The following is a 17,314-nucleotide window of genomic DNA, read 5'->3' as shown; positions in this document are numbered from 1 at the left end:
ATGATTAAGTTGTGCTCTGTGCAAAATTCTACCAGGCGGCTTCCTCTTTCATTTCTTAGCCCCAATCCATATTCACCTACTACGTTTCCTTCTCTCCCTTTTCCTACATTCGAATTCCAGTCACCCATGACTATTAAATTTTCGTCTCCCTTCACTATCTGAATAATTTCTTTTATTTCATCATACATTTCTTCAATTTCTTCGTCATCTGCAGAGCTAGTTGGCATATAAACTTGTACTACTGTAGTAGGCATGGGCTTCGTATATATCTTGGCCACAATAATGCGTTCACTAAGCTGTTTGTAGTAGCTTACCCGCGTTCCTATTTTCCTATTCATTATTAAACCTACTCCTGCATTACCCCTATTTGATTTTGTATTTATAACCCTGTAGTCACCTGGCCAGAAGTCTTGTTCCTCCTGCCACCGAACTTCACTAATTCCCACTATATCTAACTTTAACCTACCCATTTCCCTTTTCAAATTTTCTAACCTACCTGCCCGATTAAGGGACCTGACATTCCACACTCCGATCCATAGAACCCCAGTTTTCTTTCTCCTGATAACGACATCCTCTTGAGTAGTCCCCGCATTACAAACTAAAAAAATGAGATGAGTGGATGTAGATCATCTACAGCAAGGGAAGCAGTATGCAGTACACACATTTGGAAGTTATATTTATTTACATTAAGACCGCTTGCACACAATGTTCTTTGTTGTACCTCCAGGTGCTAATATGTATAAATTGTGGGATGAGCTTGCTCTCGAGCACGCGACTTACAACTGTCCATGAGAGAAACATGACAATAACAAATCCACTCCACTGTACTGAACAGTCTACCCCTGAGCCTTATTTATCATAATCGCAAATGCAAATCATTCAGGAAATTAAAGTCTCCAGGAGGTGAAGGAGAGGTCCATTGGAATGAGCAGTACTCAAGGAATGCACAAAGTTTCACCCTCCTCCTTCCCTGTTAAGATAGGGGCCTCCATCATACCGGCCAGCATTTTCCTAAGACACAGCCATGTTCCGTTTTGAAATATCCAGTGCCCACTTTGAGTGAAAGGTGGTGCAATAGCAGACCAGCATAAGATCCAGCGAGTTCAAAGACTCCACTGTGAACTGTACAGCCTCATCAGCATGCACTGCAGTATCGAAAGACGTGTACTCAGTAATTTCACCTGGTAACATGGCTAGTACTGTACTGTTTACATTGATGACAGTGTCATTTCTAGGAGCAAGAATGGCCCTATATCACAGCCACTGCATAGTGCAAAAGTTATCTGCAATATCCATGAATACGCCATATGTGAACTAGATACCACAGTGCAAAGATCAGCTGTGTCAACAGGTACTCTTCCAATTCCTAGTAACTGTTCCAGGAACACTCCTGCAATGTCATCTCACAGACATATTCTCATGTTTTATTTCAATGACATTTTCCACACTTAACAGAAATGAATTTCGTAGACATGCATCGATTGTGTCAGCAGGTGTATACTTTGCAGTGACTGGCAACTTACAGAAAAGTCTCTACACACTAGTACCACAGTGCCACTCGTCATGTTGTCGTTACCTCTTATATACCTCAAAGTTACATCCAGCACCTCAACAGCATTCCTGTGTGCCATGGTGCGCTGATCCTACACAATCACTTTCCATGTCTTTAGACACCATTGCACTGCCAATGGCCTTGCTTATGCTGCACAACAGATATTCAAGTTGCAGTATGTCAAGCAGTAACTGAAGTGCAGAACAGACTGGCCGCCTTCTCTCCAATAACGTCGCCACAACACCTGGGTGGTGATGGTGAGAGCAAACTCACTCTGCCCCCCCAACTTCAGAGAGAATGACATTTACTAAAAATGTTTTCCCTGTGCCTCCGGGCGTATCAAGGGAAATGATGCCACCCCATTGTTGTGACACACAATCCAGATAATGTCATATGCCTGCTTCTGGTCCTCATTCAGTTGTGGCCTCTTGGTTGCTACATATACATGCCAACTGTCAAACTTAATTCATTTTGTGTATCTATTAAGCCTTTATTACTTCTAGTTGGTTGTATTTTTGAGCTGGCATGCCAAGCTGAAGTAAAATTTTGTTGCTCATGGACACACATTTGTTCCTGATTACAAACAACATTTGGTCAAAAATATCCAGCCTCAAGATAATGGCTACAGTCAGATTTTCATTCCTGATTGTGGCAAGTATGTCCTCACTCATTGCCTCCTTATATTTTTTCCACACTATGCTTGAATTACATGGGCTGCATGTTGTCAATATTACAGCAAAGAGGTTCCTTATGTGCTGAGGCAGGTAGACCAATTTGACACTGCCTAATGTGTTATCCCAGTGCTCGTCTCCTTCAAATAACCCTAACTTATAACATGTCTCTCAACATCTACTCGGCTACTCTGGATATCACACTTAAGTGCCTGGCAGAGGGTTCATCTAACCACCTTCACATTAATTTTCTATTATTCCACCCGCAACAGTGTGCAGAAAAAACAAATATCTTTATCTTTCCTCGAGAGCTCCGATTTCTCTTATTTTATTATGATGTTGATTTCTCCCTAGTTAGGTCGACATCAACAAAATATTTTTGCATTCAGAGGAGAAAGTTGCTGATTGAAATTTTTTTGAGAAAATTCCGTCACAATGAGAAACAGCTTTGTTTTATTGATTTTCACCTCAAATCCTGTGTCATGTCCATGAAACTCTCTCTGCTATTTCTCAATAATGCAAAAATGCTGCCCTTCTTTCAACTTTCTCAATGTACTCTGTCAGTTCCATCTGGTACCAATCCCTTACCATGGAGCAGTACTCCAAAAGAGGACAAACAAGCAAAGTGTAGGCAATCTTTTTAGTAATAGTCTCAATCTTCTAAACTTTCTGTCAATAAAATGCTGTCTTTGGTTCGCCTTCCTCACATCATTTGCTGTGTGTTCTTGCCAATTTAAGTTGTTCATAACTGTAATTCCTAGGGATTGAATTGAATTTTCAGCCTTTCGATTTGATTTAATGGATTCCTTTTAGCACTCGTGTGGATGACCTACTTTTCATTATTCAAGGTCAACTGCAAATTTCCACATCATAAAGATACCTTACTGGAATCATTTTGCAATTGGTTTTGATCTTCTGATGACTTTACTAGATGATAAATGACAGTATCATCTGTAATCCGCAAACAACCTCAGACAGCTGCTAAACATTGTGCCCATGTCACTGTTTACCATTTTCAATTCCATGCAGGTGTCTACCATTTGCGGCTCCAGGAAGGTATGTGGTCTGTGAACCAGATGCAGAAGCATCCTGAGGAAGTAACATTCTGCAGACTTCTCTCCTGCAGAAAACTTTCCTCGATGTTTAACATTTAGGCGCCTCTAGACACAGTGAATTTCTTGCAAATGGATCCTCCTGACATAGCTGAAAGACTGCTGTCAACATTGTGTGTGATGGGTTATCAGCCAAAGTGGTGGTGCTGTCTTTGTTGAAATATACTCTTTGGCCACTTCCCAAATGAACAATGAAGTGCATGATGGTAGGATGCCATTTGTGAATTGGAAATTTGAGGATGTACAAAATGATCTCATTGCTGCCGATATACCCCCCACAAATGGTAGTGTATCATTTCACCTCCATTTAGTTCATTGAAAATATCGAATTCTCCCATTTTGCTTCCTTCGTTGATGTATCTGAATCAACTATTTAATTTACTTTGAACTGTTACAATACTCCAAATTTGTGTGCGCAAGAAACATTTTCATTAATACTGGTGAATATGGCACAATCCATCTGTTGGGTTCCAGTAACTCTGAGCATATACCAGCATCAACGTCCACAGACTGCAGATTCTTCACCAACTACAATAGATTATGTGAATGTCTCGAACCTCACTTTTGCCACTCAGTTACGTACTCCCTACTTTACACCACTCCAAATACACACCAAGTAGTATGACAAAGAAATATGATCAAATATTTGTCAAATTTGTACTAAAAATGGGTACTTTTGTCAAAGTTCAAGATGGCAGGCAACACCACCTTGTTAATACGCACTGCAGTTGCTTGTAACACAATTGCATTGTGTGCGCATTTAGAAGAGAAGCAGTGGAAAAATGGAAATATACTCTGGTGGAGCTGTGGGTTTTAGTTGAGATAGTGAAAGCAATCAGAAAATTTTTTATGAGAACTGCAAGTTAAGGATGTCAAGGCTTATATAAATAACTTATGAGTGCCTGAGATTGCATTTCAGTATTTCATCAGTAAAGTGGCTCCTTATATTACAAAACAGAATACTCAGTTCAGAAATGCTGTATGTGCACAAGACAGGGCTCACCATAACATTGATTTCTTGGTACAGGAAAGAGCTATTCTAGCTTACAATACAGCACTCCAATACCACAGAGCACATTAACCAAAATAATTCACAAAATGTGTGAAGTGATTTATAAAGCACTGAAGGTGGAATATGTAAAGGAAAATAAATGTTTAGTACACAAAATATGGGCAACAAGAACTATTTTTATTTTTGAATAATTTAATTTAATAGAATTAGTGTTCCAACAACAACAAAATTAATAAAAAGTACAAAACAGATGAAGCACTTTTTAACTTGTGGCATTCAGAGTTCAAAAGTAGACAGAGTAGAATGGAGACCTAAGATTTTTTTTTTTTAATTTTAGTGTTTCCTTCTCTATTTTGACTTGCTAGAAAGCTGCCCGAGTGTTTTCAGATGTACAGGTGGGTGGCTATAGCTGTGATTGTGGATTTGAAGTCATCTGCAGCATATCCCAGCTGCCGATCAGCACACGATTAATATCGTGCATTGAGTCCTTTGCCCAACCCCACCTGAGTAAAAGTGAGGTTATTAAAATGAGTCAAAGGAACACAACAACTAAACTTTGCACTCATGTTTAGAAACACACTACAGACATCAAATGTCTGTAGCAATGCCAGCATTCCAAGCAGTTACAGTTCACATGGCAGTGAACAGAACATGAATGATTTTTATAATGAAATCTATGGCAAGGCCCTAGATTTGATTTTATTTCTTTGACAAAAGGCAAGATTTGACAAAGTTCCCTATGACACTACCAAATTTCTTTGACAAAAGTATTTGATATATCAACATTCACAAAGAAATATGATAGTGTAATACTGGCCACACATATTCCTCAACACACAACTGACGTTGATGGAGACCTACAGAAGGCACCTGTTCTCAGTTTTTGCATTTATATCAACAATGTACTGATCAAACACTTGCCAACAGTTTACTATGTGGTTCTGCTCATTTCTTGGATCATTAGGAGTAAATGTAAAACTCAACAGCAGACACCTTTTTATTGGTTAGTTCATCAGTTGATGGTATCATCTGTCTCACTTTCAAGTGATAACCATCCTCACCATGGGGCAACAGCAGAGCATATTGCAGGCTGCCGTACAATCCACAGGACTCAAAATGTGCTCCATTGCACTGCTCTGCTGGTTAAGTAGTATATCACAGTGAATCAAAACAGTCTGTCCCGATAACCACAGTCACTTCATATTTGGGTGGTGCACCATGTGCGACACCCAGTGGCCATCGACATGCTCGTATGTCAACTTCGTAATCAGCCAGTATTTGTTCCAATGCAATTGCAAACAGTTTGATGTAACTGTTGCATTGACAGAACATTACAAAGAATGTTGACACAATGTCATGTCTCATTTCTGGAACGTGTACACACACACACACACACACACACACACACACACACACACACTCACTCTTTGTGTCCCTTTCCAGTTCCCCATTGCCCATTAGGTACTACTGAAGGAATTTGGGTGGATGATAACGTAGTGGCAGCAGGAATCACCTTGTGTTGTATCTCCCCCTGTATTGTAGAACACACAGGCTGCTTAGCAAGTGACATGGCACCAAAAAATGTCATCTGAAGGCAGGTGTAGTATTCCCCAAAGCTGTGAAGGAAACAATTCCACTCATGCATATCACCTGATGTGTAGATGGAAAGTCTGCCTGGCACAGGTAGCAGTTGCACGAGTTTCACTTAATTGTTCTTGCAACAAATGCCAGGACAACCTGTTGTGAACACCTTGGCTCAACAATGAACACACAGTGCACCCAGTTTCCCGATGGTAACAGATTCATGCTGTGCATAGACTTTACACGGATCATAAGGGAAGCCTTCCACTGATATGCAGGGATGTGCACTACATACTTATCTGTCTGCCTTCCATTGCTTGCAGCCGCAGCGCTCACTATTTTACTGTCTCTGATGATCTGCATTCGGCCGAGTGTTGTCTCTTGCATTGTACTGGGTGTCACCCTGTTGGACCATCTCACACTATTTATGGAAGCTGTAGCACACAGCATAGCCAGTCATGACCCTTTCCTGGGCATTTTCCTGTTTGTGTTCACTTTTTTTTCTTGGCACTTGGCCACTTACCGTATGTTTCCTTTTTGACATTCGTGTTTGAAATGTGTAGCGTTCACTTGTGACAGTGAGATGCCACACAGGAGACACAGTTGTGCCTGCTCCACATGACATTGTCCATGTCCCAATGGCAGTGCCGTGTACAGTTGTGGGGGGTAATACGACAGCAATGTAAGTACAGGATTCCAACAGCAGATGCTGAATGCATAAGTAATCTGTTGGTTATTACATTGCATGTAATCACACTCCTACAGCAGCATGAAATGGGTGTGACAGATGCAGCTTGCAGCACGGCACCATGTGTGACAGAGTTGTCAATGTCTCCATGGAAATGTCTCAAAGGTGTTGGCTGATAAAACAGGCCGCTACTCTTCCACACATTACATGCCTGTCATGCAAGGCAACCTATTCAACATGGACTATACACACCACTCCTTCCTCCCCTCCCCCCCCCCCCTCCCTGCTCAGTGCAGATGGGCATGGCAGAGCAGGTTGGTATGAAAGACTGCTACTAGTCCCACATGCAGTGTAGGGTGTCCACCCACACATTTAGCTCCTGCAAAGCAGGCCAGTAAAACAGTTCACCTGCAGGAGCTGGATAGCTGTTTTTCACCCATATCTCTAGCCCTATGGAGCAAATAGCATGTACCAAACTTGGTTTAAAATGATCCAGTAGTTTAGGAAATGTTGGACACACACACACATGAAGCAAATGCACATTGTCATAAGGTGGTGATGTTGGCTGTTTTCAGCAGGATGTTCCTATATGAAGCTACAGTATGTAGCTTTGATACCTTGCTAGCAGTACCTGCGAGATCACATTAAGAGTCATGCTTACGACAAAACACTTGGTAAGATGATTGCCCACGAAAAGAAATGTTCTGGATTTGAATCAATTTCTAGCACACAGAGTTAATTTTCCAAGAAGTTTCAAAATGGTACACTTCAAAATAGTACACATGCGTTAGCTGAAGCCTTAGATACAAACCTTCAACTACATCAAAATGGGGGACATAAACAACCTGTTGAAATCAAGTGTCCAACATACATACCATAAGAGGAATTCAGTTCTTTTGATGATCACACATTTCTTGACTTCACCAACTCAAGAACCAAACTGTTAACTTTGTCTAATGTAGACCTCGAACTATGCTGCAAATCAGCCTGTCAGCATAACCCACATTCCACATAATATTAATATACGTACCAAACAGATATTTTGTTTGATTCTAAGAGTATCATTTCAAAAGTCCTGCACATTGTGCATGTGTGACCATTACAGTGGCGTGATTGAGTTGAAATACATGTCAGTTGTAGGTGTGATGGTCATGTGTGTGTGTTTGTTGGTTGGTTGCGTGGTTATATTGTGAGCAACTGAGTTTGAAAATAGAAGTTGAAACCGAGTCAGGTCAGATTACATGTAGTGACCAGCATTCCTACAACAAAACAATCTCTACAGGAAAAGAACCAAGTGGAAATTTACAATGCTTTCAGAAAGGTATGTAAGAGAAGTGTAGTAGAGAGCATGGTATGCAGTGATCTGTTCATTTCCATGAATGTCAGCTAAGCACTGAGGACAACCCAAGAAGTGGAAGACCATTAAATGTAATGGACTTACCTCTCAATATATTGTTAATGATATTTTGAGGGTGGATTAAAAAAAGTGAGAAAATTGCATATTAGGTCACAATGTCTGTCACTTCAGTTTACAGAATGATAACTATAAAGTTAAAGATGAGAAAAGTTGCTGACAGATGGGTTCTGCAAGATCTGAGTGACAGTCATCATAATGGATAAGTTCCAACTCTCCACGCCCAAAAAAATTCCTCTACCAACAATCAAAGGTAAAACTTATGATATCTGCATACAACATTAATGAAGTCATAGCTACAAATAGTGCCCCACAGGGCGTCTGTAACAGGCATATACTACAAGCTGTTTCTGCTAAATATTTTGCGCCCAAAATTCATGAAAGAAGGTCTGACATGCTTGCAGCTGATGTCCTCATTTTGCATGCTAAAACAAGACTGGATATTGCCCACCCAGTGACAGAAACGCTTGACAAAATGAATGGGAAATACCTCCCTACCCACCTTATCAACCTGATATAGGCCCACCAGACTGATTTGTTTCTCAAATTGAAGGAACAGTGCCATAGCAAATCTTTCGATAAAAACTGATGAAGCTTCCAGTGAGGTGGCCCAAGTAATCAAAGAGCTCAACAGTGAAGGTGCCCTATCCAGAATACACAAGTCATCCGAAGCTGTCACATGCAAAAATGGACATTATATTGAAGGCTTGTAAAGGTATTCTGTAAAATAAAGTATTTTCTTCAGTTCTGTCTTACAGTGTTCAGAACTTTTGAAAGAACCCTCATATTTCTGCTTGTGCACATATGACATCACACACACCACACCATTATGTCACAGCTCGAAACCAAACTGTGGTATTGGTAAGTTCATTTAACTTTTACACACAACTGCAGGGCAAAATTTTCTTAGGTTGGTGGTTATTTTGGTGATTTTGTAGTGCATCCCATATCCTGTTTTCATTGGCTTTGCACTTACTTATTATTACAAGAACGTCTTGCTGTTTATTTTCGGTAGCTGTAAGAACAAGTCTCCTTGTGTTAAAGTTTTGAGGGGAACAGAAGCAGATAGTTTTCAAAAACTAAATATCATCATTTTGAGATCATCTTGATTCACAGGAGTTAATACACTGTGGAAACAGAAACACGGATCACCTGCTTTGTCACGGTATTGAAAGTTTCACTATTTACAGTAAAACTAGATAAAGGGCCATCCCCACTCCAGTAAAACCAGATGAAGGGCCATCAACACTGTGTACGTTAGTAATGCCAATCGCAAATGGTCAGAGAAAGTTACAATGATGGTAGGAGACCTGATTTGCATAGCCAGTGATGTAACATTGTTTTAATTTCCATTGCAAGAGAAAGATTAAGTATTTAATGTAATGGCAATCTTGTCACAGTAGGTGCTGCGTGTGATGAACTTTAACTTTTGAAGAAAAACACTTCCTTTGCTGAGGAAAATACTATATATGTGCAGTGTGCAGAACTTTTGAACTGATCCTCTTAGAATCAAACAAAATATCTGGTTTGCATCTACGTCAATATTATTTGAAATGTAGGTTATGGTGACAGACTGATTTGCAGCATAGTCCGAGTTCTACATAAGGCAAAGTTTACAGTTTGGTTGCTGAGTTGGGAAAACCAAAAGAAATAAATTACAGATTTTCAATTTCCAGTTCTTGCTCTGTGTAAGTTCAGTAAGTAGTAGCTTGCTTTTCTATATTTTGCTAGTTTTAAGTTTCATTGATTTTATGGAGTTCCAGGGGGTCTAGGTTAAACTGATCATAAAACTGGCAGTGTAATGCAGTTCAAAAGTCAGAGGATGGCAAGGGCACACCACCCGCAATAGTGTCATGCCTAGTATCGCACTGTGATGTTAAAAACCAACCTTTGGGCAGTTTTGTTTATTATGTTTGTTGTTAACAGTTGTATGGTGTATTGTCAACTGACTTAATACTTAAATAACTAAACTGCTTATAGTCCTCAAATATTGCTACCAGTCATAAATGTTTTTTATCTTTATGAAATGATTTTACATTTTAAGACATTTACAAGGGCAGATGTAGACTCTGACCACAATTTATTGGTTATGAACTGTATGTTAAAACTAAAGAAATTACAAAAAGGGAGGAAATCAAGGGGATGAGACCTGTATAAGCTGAAAGAACCAGAGGTGACCGAGTTTCAGAGGGAGCATTGGGTAACGACTGACTAGAACAGGGGAAAGGAGTACAGCGGAAGATGAACAGATAGCTTTAAGAGACACAATAGTGAAAGCATCAGAGGATCAAATAGGCAAAAAGACAAGGCCTAGTAGAAACCCTTGGATAACAGAGGAGATATCGAATTTAACTGATGAAAACAGAAAATATAAAAATGCAGCAAATGAAGCAGGGGAAAGGGAATACAAATGTCTAAAAATGAGTGACAGGAAGTGCAAAATCGCTAAGCAGAAGTGGCTAGAGGACAAATTTAAGGATTTAGAAGCATATATCATTAAGTGAAAGATAGATACTGCCTACAGGAAAATTAAAGAGGCCTCTTGAGAAAAGAGAATCAGCTGTATGAGTATCAAGAGCTCAGGTGGAAAACTAGTCCTAAGCAAAGAAGGGAAAGCTCAAAGGCGGAAGGAGTATATAGAGGGCCTTTACAAGGGAGATGAACTTGCAGGAAATACTATAGAAATGGAAGAAGAAGTAGATGAAGAGATGGAAGACATGATACTAGGAGAATAAATTAACAGAGCACTGAAAGACCTAAGTCTAAACAAGGCCCCTGGAGTAGATAACTTTCTGTCAGACCTTGACATCAGCTGCAAGCATGTCAGACCTTCTTTCATGAAGAGAGCCAGTCATGACAGAACTCTTCCATCTGGTTCAAATGTTCAAATGTGTGTGAAATCTTATGGGACTTAACTGCTAAGGTCATCAGTCCTTAAGCTTACACATTACTTAACCTAAATTATCCTAAGGACACACACACACACACACACACACACACACACACACACACACATGTCCGAGGGAGGACTCAAACCTCCGCCGGGACCAGCCACACAGTCCATGACTGCAGTGCCTTAGACCACTCGGCTACTCCCGCGCGGCCTTTCCATCTGGTGTGCAAAATATATAAGACAGGTGAAATACCCTCGGGCTTTACATAAGGCTGGAAAAACTGGTAAAAGCCATACTCGGGCAAGATCAGTTTGGATTTCGGAGAAATATAGTATCATGCAAGGCAATACTGACCCTATGACTTATCTTAGAAGACAGGTTAAGGAAAAGCAAAGCATGTTTATAACATTTATAGACTTAGAGAAAGCTTTTGAAAATGTCACCTGAACCACACTTTGAAATTCAGATTCTGAAGGTAGCAGGGGTAAAATACATGGAGTGAAAGACGATTTACAACTTGTACGGAAACCAGCTGGCGCTTATAAGAGTCCAGAAGCATGAAAGGGAAGTAGTGATTGAGAAGGGAATGAAACAGGGTTGTAGCCTATCTCCCATGTTATTCAATGTACACACTGAGCAAGCAGTAAAGAAAATCAAAGAAAAATTTGGAGAAGGAATTAAAGTTTATGGAGAAGAAAAAAAAATTTTGAGGTTTACCAATGACATCGCAATTCTGTCAGAGACAACAAAGGACTTTGAAGAGCAGCTGAACAGAATCGACACTGTATTGAAAGGAGCATATAAGATGAACATCAAAAAAAGCAAAACGAGACTAATGGAATGTAGTCAAATTAAATCGGGTGATGCTAAGGGAATTAGATTAGAAAATGACAGACTTAAAGTAGCAGATGAGTTTCACTAATTTGGCAGCAAACTAATTCATGATGGCCATAGAAGACAAGATATAAAATGTAGACTGGGCAATGGCAAGAAAAACATTTCTGAAGATGATAAATTTGATAACATCAGATGTAGATTAAAGTGTTAGGAAGTCTTTGCTTAAAGTATTTGTCTGGAGTGTAACCATGTACATAAGTGAAACATGGTCAATAAACAGTTTAGGCGAAAAGAGAATAGCTTTTGAAAAGTGGTGCTACAGAACAATGTTGAAGTTCAGAAAGGAAGAGGCTCACAAAAACCACATGAAATGAACAATTAGTATAAGTTCACCATAGTTTCAGTATGTTCCTTCCAATTTTCACATCAAGCACCAGACATTTTGGTTATTCTGGGAATTTGGCCCAAGACAACTATGAAAACGTGTGAACAACACTGTAACAGCTGACAGCCAAAAGAAGTCTGTTATTATAATCACAGCAGGCTTAACATGCTGCTTTTCCACGCACTGGCTCAATGTATGAACTTCACACAAACCCCTTGAACACATTGTGCATAAGAATTTAGTGCTTTTAACTTATACTTTGGACCAAACACACCAAATATAGACTGCTTCTGTGCAATTCTAATATTGCACTGGCATAACGGACCAGTAATTCAATTTACTAATTAAGTTTTCTGCCACAACTGAATAACGCAATTCCAATGAAACATTCAAAATAATTGTTCATGTATCAGTCAATATTTGTTATGTTGACCTGATGTATGTTCCATTGTGTGTTCCACCGTAATTAAGCAATTGTGACAGAAACCTAAATAAATAATAAACAGACTACTTTTATTTTCAACCATTTTAACCTGATATCTATCTCCAAGATGATAAAATTTGATCATTGCTGCCGATCTTTTTCTTAGTGTGACTAATCTATTCTGCTAAGTTCTCTCTCTCAATTAATAATGTGTTTTTGCATTCAAAAGAATCCAGCCAATAGTCTTACTTGTTTTTGAGAAAAATTTTAACACTGCTGTTTTTATTTGTACCTTAATATCTACTGGTTTTGGCTGTGGACATCTTCACAGGATATTACAGCACACACAGAGATATTAAATGAATCATTTTCCCACGCTCCGCACATGAATGTAACAGGAAGAAACCCTAGTAACTGGTATAATGGGACACACCCTCTGTCATGCACTTCACAGTGCTTTGCAGAATACAGATTTAAAGTTAGATATCTACCAAAAGCACAAAATAGACAAAGTAATGTACAAAAAATATAAAATACAAACCTTGTAGAAAGTACATAAGCAAAATCTGTTCATAAACATTTACAAGGCAAAAACAGATCACATGAACACTCAGATCATTTCCTTTCTTGTTGATAGAAAATCAGAAACTTCATAATAAATATACAAAAACAACATAACATGTTCCACAGGAGTCTAATAGGAATATGCTCAACAGGACAATAGTTAACAAAATGATGTACAAAAAGATAAGAAACCAAAGAGCTAAGGGCTATACAGTGCAGCCTCTGTAGCTGTGTTCTGTTCTTATACCTATTATGACATTTAATGTAATTGAATTGATAAAAAAATCTACCCACCAAGCAGCTGCAGAACACGCACATAAAAAAAAGTTATAATTATGCAAGCTTTCTGAGCCAGTGGCTCCTCCTTCCAACAGAATGGTTGAAGGGGGAGGAAGAGGGGTGATTGAAAAGGACTGGAGATGTCTAGGAAAAAGTCACCCAGAGCCGCAGGTCAGGAGGGACTTACCGGAGAGGATGAGAAGGAAATCCAGTTACATTATATTATGACATTTAGGGTCTTATATCAACCAGAAAAGTAAATGATAGGTATTCACTTAATATGTTTTTGCTTTGTGGGTATTCATGAAAAGATTTTGCTTATAAACTTTTTAAAAATTTTGTATTTTGTGTGTACATTACTTGTTCCATTTTGTACTTTTGGTGGACACCATGTGAAGGTGGTCCACAACTAAAACTGGTAGACAATAAGATACAAATAAAAACAGTTGATGATAAAAATTTGCTTTTTCAATTACTTAATGAATGCTGAATGTCACCTAACCAAAACATTAAAAAATTCTTAGTGTTGACAAAGAACCACTTCCCAAGCAAGATAATCTGGTTTCCCAACGTAAAAATTTTCAGCAATGAATTTGTTTTCTACTACACAGTGCAATGTTAACTAAAGCACTCCAAAAACATTTTAAAAAATGTCTGTTGTTTAAAGCAGACCACTCCTACATATTTTATGAGCATTATTGACACGCAAGATCACTAGTTGTGCCTGCATAATGGGATGGCTGTATATGTCATGGAAAACAACTGAATCTGTAATTATCGAATGATTACTTATGGTCTACAATGTTTCATGGATTCTGAAATCTTGAATTTTAAGCTTTCCCATTTTATCACTGTGTCCATTAGCATACCTGGTTTTCATTGCCATGCTTCTGCTGGCTTCCTGACAGATTCATTGCTGCCATTTGGCCAGCAAGCTGATTTGGTGAGGCCTGCATTTGTTGATGCTGAGGAGGAAACCCCATCATTCCTGTAACACAGAGGGGTTTATTGCAATCACATTTTATCAATTCTATGAATGCCTGCACATCTATTGATTGTGTAGAACTCTACTATATAGTGCCTTCATTTTGAGAGTAAGATAGTTTTATATTTTCAAATACTACGCTTTTCCTATTTAACACAGTACATTAAACTGAATAAACCTGACGCTGACTTTATATTCACACTTCCGTAAAACAAACGAGCTATCTCTAGATGAATCCTGTTCTTAAGAGATCCACTCATGTGGCTTAATAACAGGCACATAAAAAAAAAAACTCTTTCCAGATATTTAGGTGTCTTCCTTAACTAGTTACTCGATTTCAGCAATTGTGTAGAAGTGGGTGAAAGAGGCAGAAAAGTAATGCTGAAAATAAGCAGCTCAGCCAGATATGACAGTGTGTTGTCAATGCTGTCTTCAATCAGAACACTTAAGTTTGAAGTGGCTCTCCACAATAGTCTGTCTTGTACAAACCTGCATAACTACCACAACTTAAATCCATCTGAATCTGCTTACCATGCTCAAGCCTTTGTCTTTCTTGCAATCCCCCAAACTCATCCCCCCCTCCCCCAACACACGTTTCATTACCAAAATCACAATTTCTCAATGCCTCAAGGCAGTGCCTTATCAACCAATCTTATCTTTTACACACGTTGTGACAAAATTCTTTTTTTTCAGTTTAATTCAGCACCACCTCATTTGCTATCTGATCTATCATCTAATTTTTAGCATTCTTCTGTAGCACCACATTTCAAAAGCTTCTATTCCCTCCTTTCTGAAATGTTTACAACATCCATATTTCACTTCCATGTAAGGCTACACTCCGCACAAACACCTTTACCAATGTCTTCCTAATGCTTAAATTTATATTCAAAATTTCTTTGTCATAAATCCTGAAGAAGAAAGAGGGACCAACAACTATTTCCCACACATCCAAAAGAGGTTTGGATTAAGACACCTTCAAGATGGCCCACCCACTTTCAACATCTATGGACAGGGATGCCATCGGGTGATGTGAGGTACCTCTGCAGCAAAAGCAGTTATGATAATTAGTGATCATTTTAGCGTGGTAGGGGTACACAAGTTTTCTGTTGTTATCCATCATAAAGGTAATGGAAATAATTACAGAGGTGGTAATCACAAGAAAATGTAAAAAGAATACAAATCTGTTATCACACCAAAGTCTGTTAGGCACTGAATTATATAATACAAACCTACATTTCTTATAGTGTATCTGGAACAAGCCTTATCACTTCGTAGAATTGTCCAACGATCTTAAGTTACAGGCTCAATGATATTACAAACATTTAATGTCTAATTACAATATACAACTATATGCAAAAGTAAAAATTCACTATAAATTAAACTATGGGTGTACAATCAGCTGTCTATGTATTTATATTAGGTGCATCTTAAATCACAGTGAAAACCTGTTACTGACTCTTTTAAATAATAAAAAAGCAACTGTACATGGATAGTCTAAATAAAGTAATAAGTAAGTAATAAGTACAGCTGTGAGTTATATGATGTAGTTCCTATCACTGTCTACACAAAATACCCAGAGACTATTTTTGAACACCACAGTGCTTTACTACACATGGTTCTAGTTGACGTGGTGTGTCATCATTCTCTGATTTTTAAACTGGACTACTCAGTCAGTTATAGGATGATTTATGGTTTGAAATGGAATCTGAACTGTAGCATTTCACACATTAACAAACGTTAATAGAGTAAAAGAAATGATGAATAACTGATAAAAATACTACAACATAATTGGATAGATAAAAAGATCTACTCACCAAGCAGCAGTAGGAGAACACACATAAAAGTACTGAAATTTGCAAGCTTTCAGAGTCAGTGGTACCTCCTCCTGACAAAAGAGTTGACGCAGGTTTAGGAAACAAGGAGAGTCAGGGGTCAGATCAGGGCTCCTCATACAGTTCGGTAAGTCTCTTCTGACAGAGGGTTCTGGGTGACTGCTGCAAACTCTCCTCATTTCCTAAACCTCATCAGTCATTTTCCTTCATACCTCTTCCTTTCCCTTCAAGACTTCTAAATTGTCACTATACTTTTATGTGTGTTCTCCTGCCAATGCTTGTTGAGTAGATTATTTACCTATCCAATCACATTATATTTTCAAAAATTGATTATTTTTGCCGAGATAAAAATACTAAAATTAACTGGGGATCAAAGCCTTGACCTTTGGATTTAGCAAATTAGCACTGAGAAGATGTAGTAATAGCAATATTGATGATGACAGTGGAAGTAATAGCATTAGCAATGGCAATAACAATCTTATGAGGGTAATCCCAAAAGTAAGGTCTCCTACTTTTTTGTAAGTACATAGACATGTTTATTTCTACAATGGTTTACATCAGTTTACAGCTTTAACATTTAGTTATTTTTCAACATAATCACCATTTCTGTCGATGCATTTTTGTAGATGCTGTGGCAGTTTTTGCAAGCCCATGTCATACCAGCTAGCCGCCACGCTGTTCAGAAAGTTATGAACCTCTTCTTTCACCTCGTCAGTGGAGCTGAATTGCTTTCCGGCCAAATGTTCTTTTGACCTAGGGAACAGGTGATATTCACTGGGGACAAGTCAGGACCATAGGGTGGGTGGGTGGGTGATTATGTTCCACTGAAACTGTTGCAATAGAGCAATGGTTTGCCGAGCGATGTGTGGGCGAGTGTTGTCATGGAGAATGTGTACACCCCTGCCAACATACCTCTTCTCCTGTTCTGAATTTCCCGTTTGAGTTTTTTCAGAGTCTCACAGTACCTGTCAGCGTCAATTGTGGTCCCAGCAATTCAGCTCCGACGACGAGGTGACAGAAGAGGTTCATAACTTTCTGAACAGCATGGTGGTGAGCTGGTATGATATGGGCATACAAAAACTGC

General features: G+C 38.8%; 1 protein-coding gene across 3 annotated transcripts in view; it reads right to left on the bottom strand.

Annotated features, from left to right (window-relative positions):
- The window catches only part of LOC126242504 (protein transport protein Sec24C), a 121,328-nt gene that overhangs the window by 82,338 nt on the left and 21,676 nt on the right, over positions 1 to 17,314 (bottom strand). For all 3 annotated transcript variants that reach the window (XM_049948093.1, XM_049948092.1, XM_049948094.1), the window contains exon 3: positions 14,283 to 14,401. In XM_049948093.1, coding sequence (XP_049804050.1) covers positions 14,283 to 14,401 — 119 coding nt within the window. The remainder of the gene's footprint in view (positions 1 to 14,282; positions 14,402 to 17,314) is intronic.

Source organism: Schistocerca nitens, chromosome 1 (assembly GCF_023898315.1).
Source record: "Schistocerca nitens isolate TAMUIC-IGC-003100 chromosome 1, iqSchNite1.1, whole genome shotgun sequence".
NCBI lineage: Eukaryota > Metazoa > Arthropoda > Insecta > Orthoptera > Acrididae > Schistocerca > Schistocerca nitens.
This window is presented reverse-complemented; position numbering and strand designations above follow the sequence as displayed.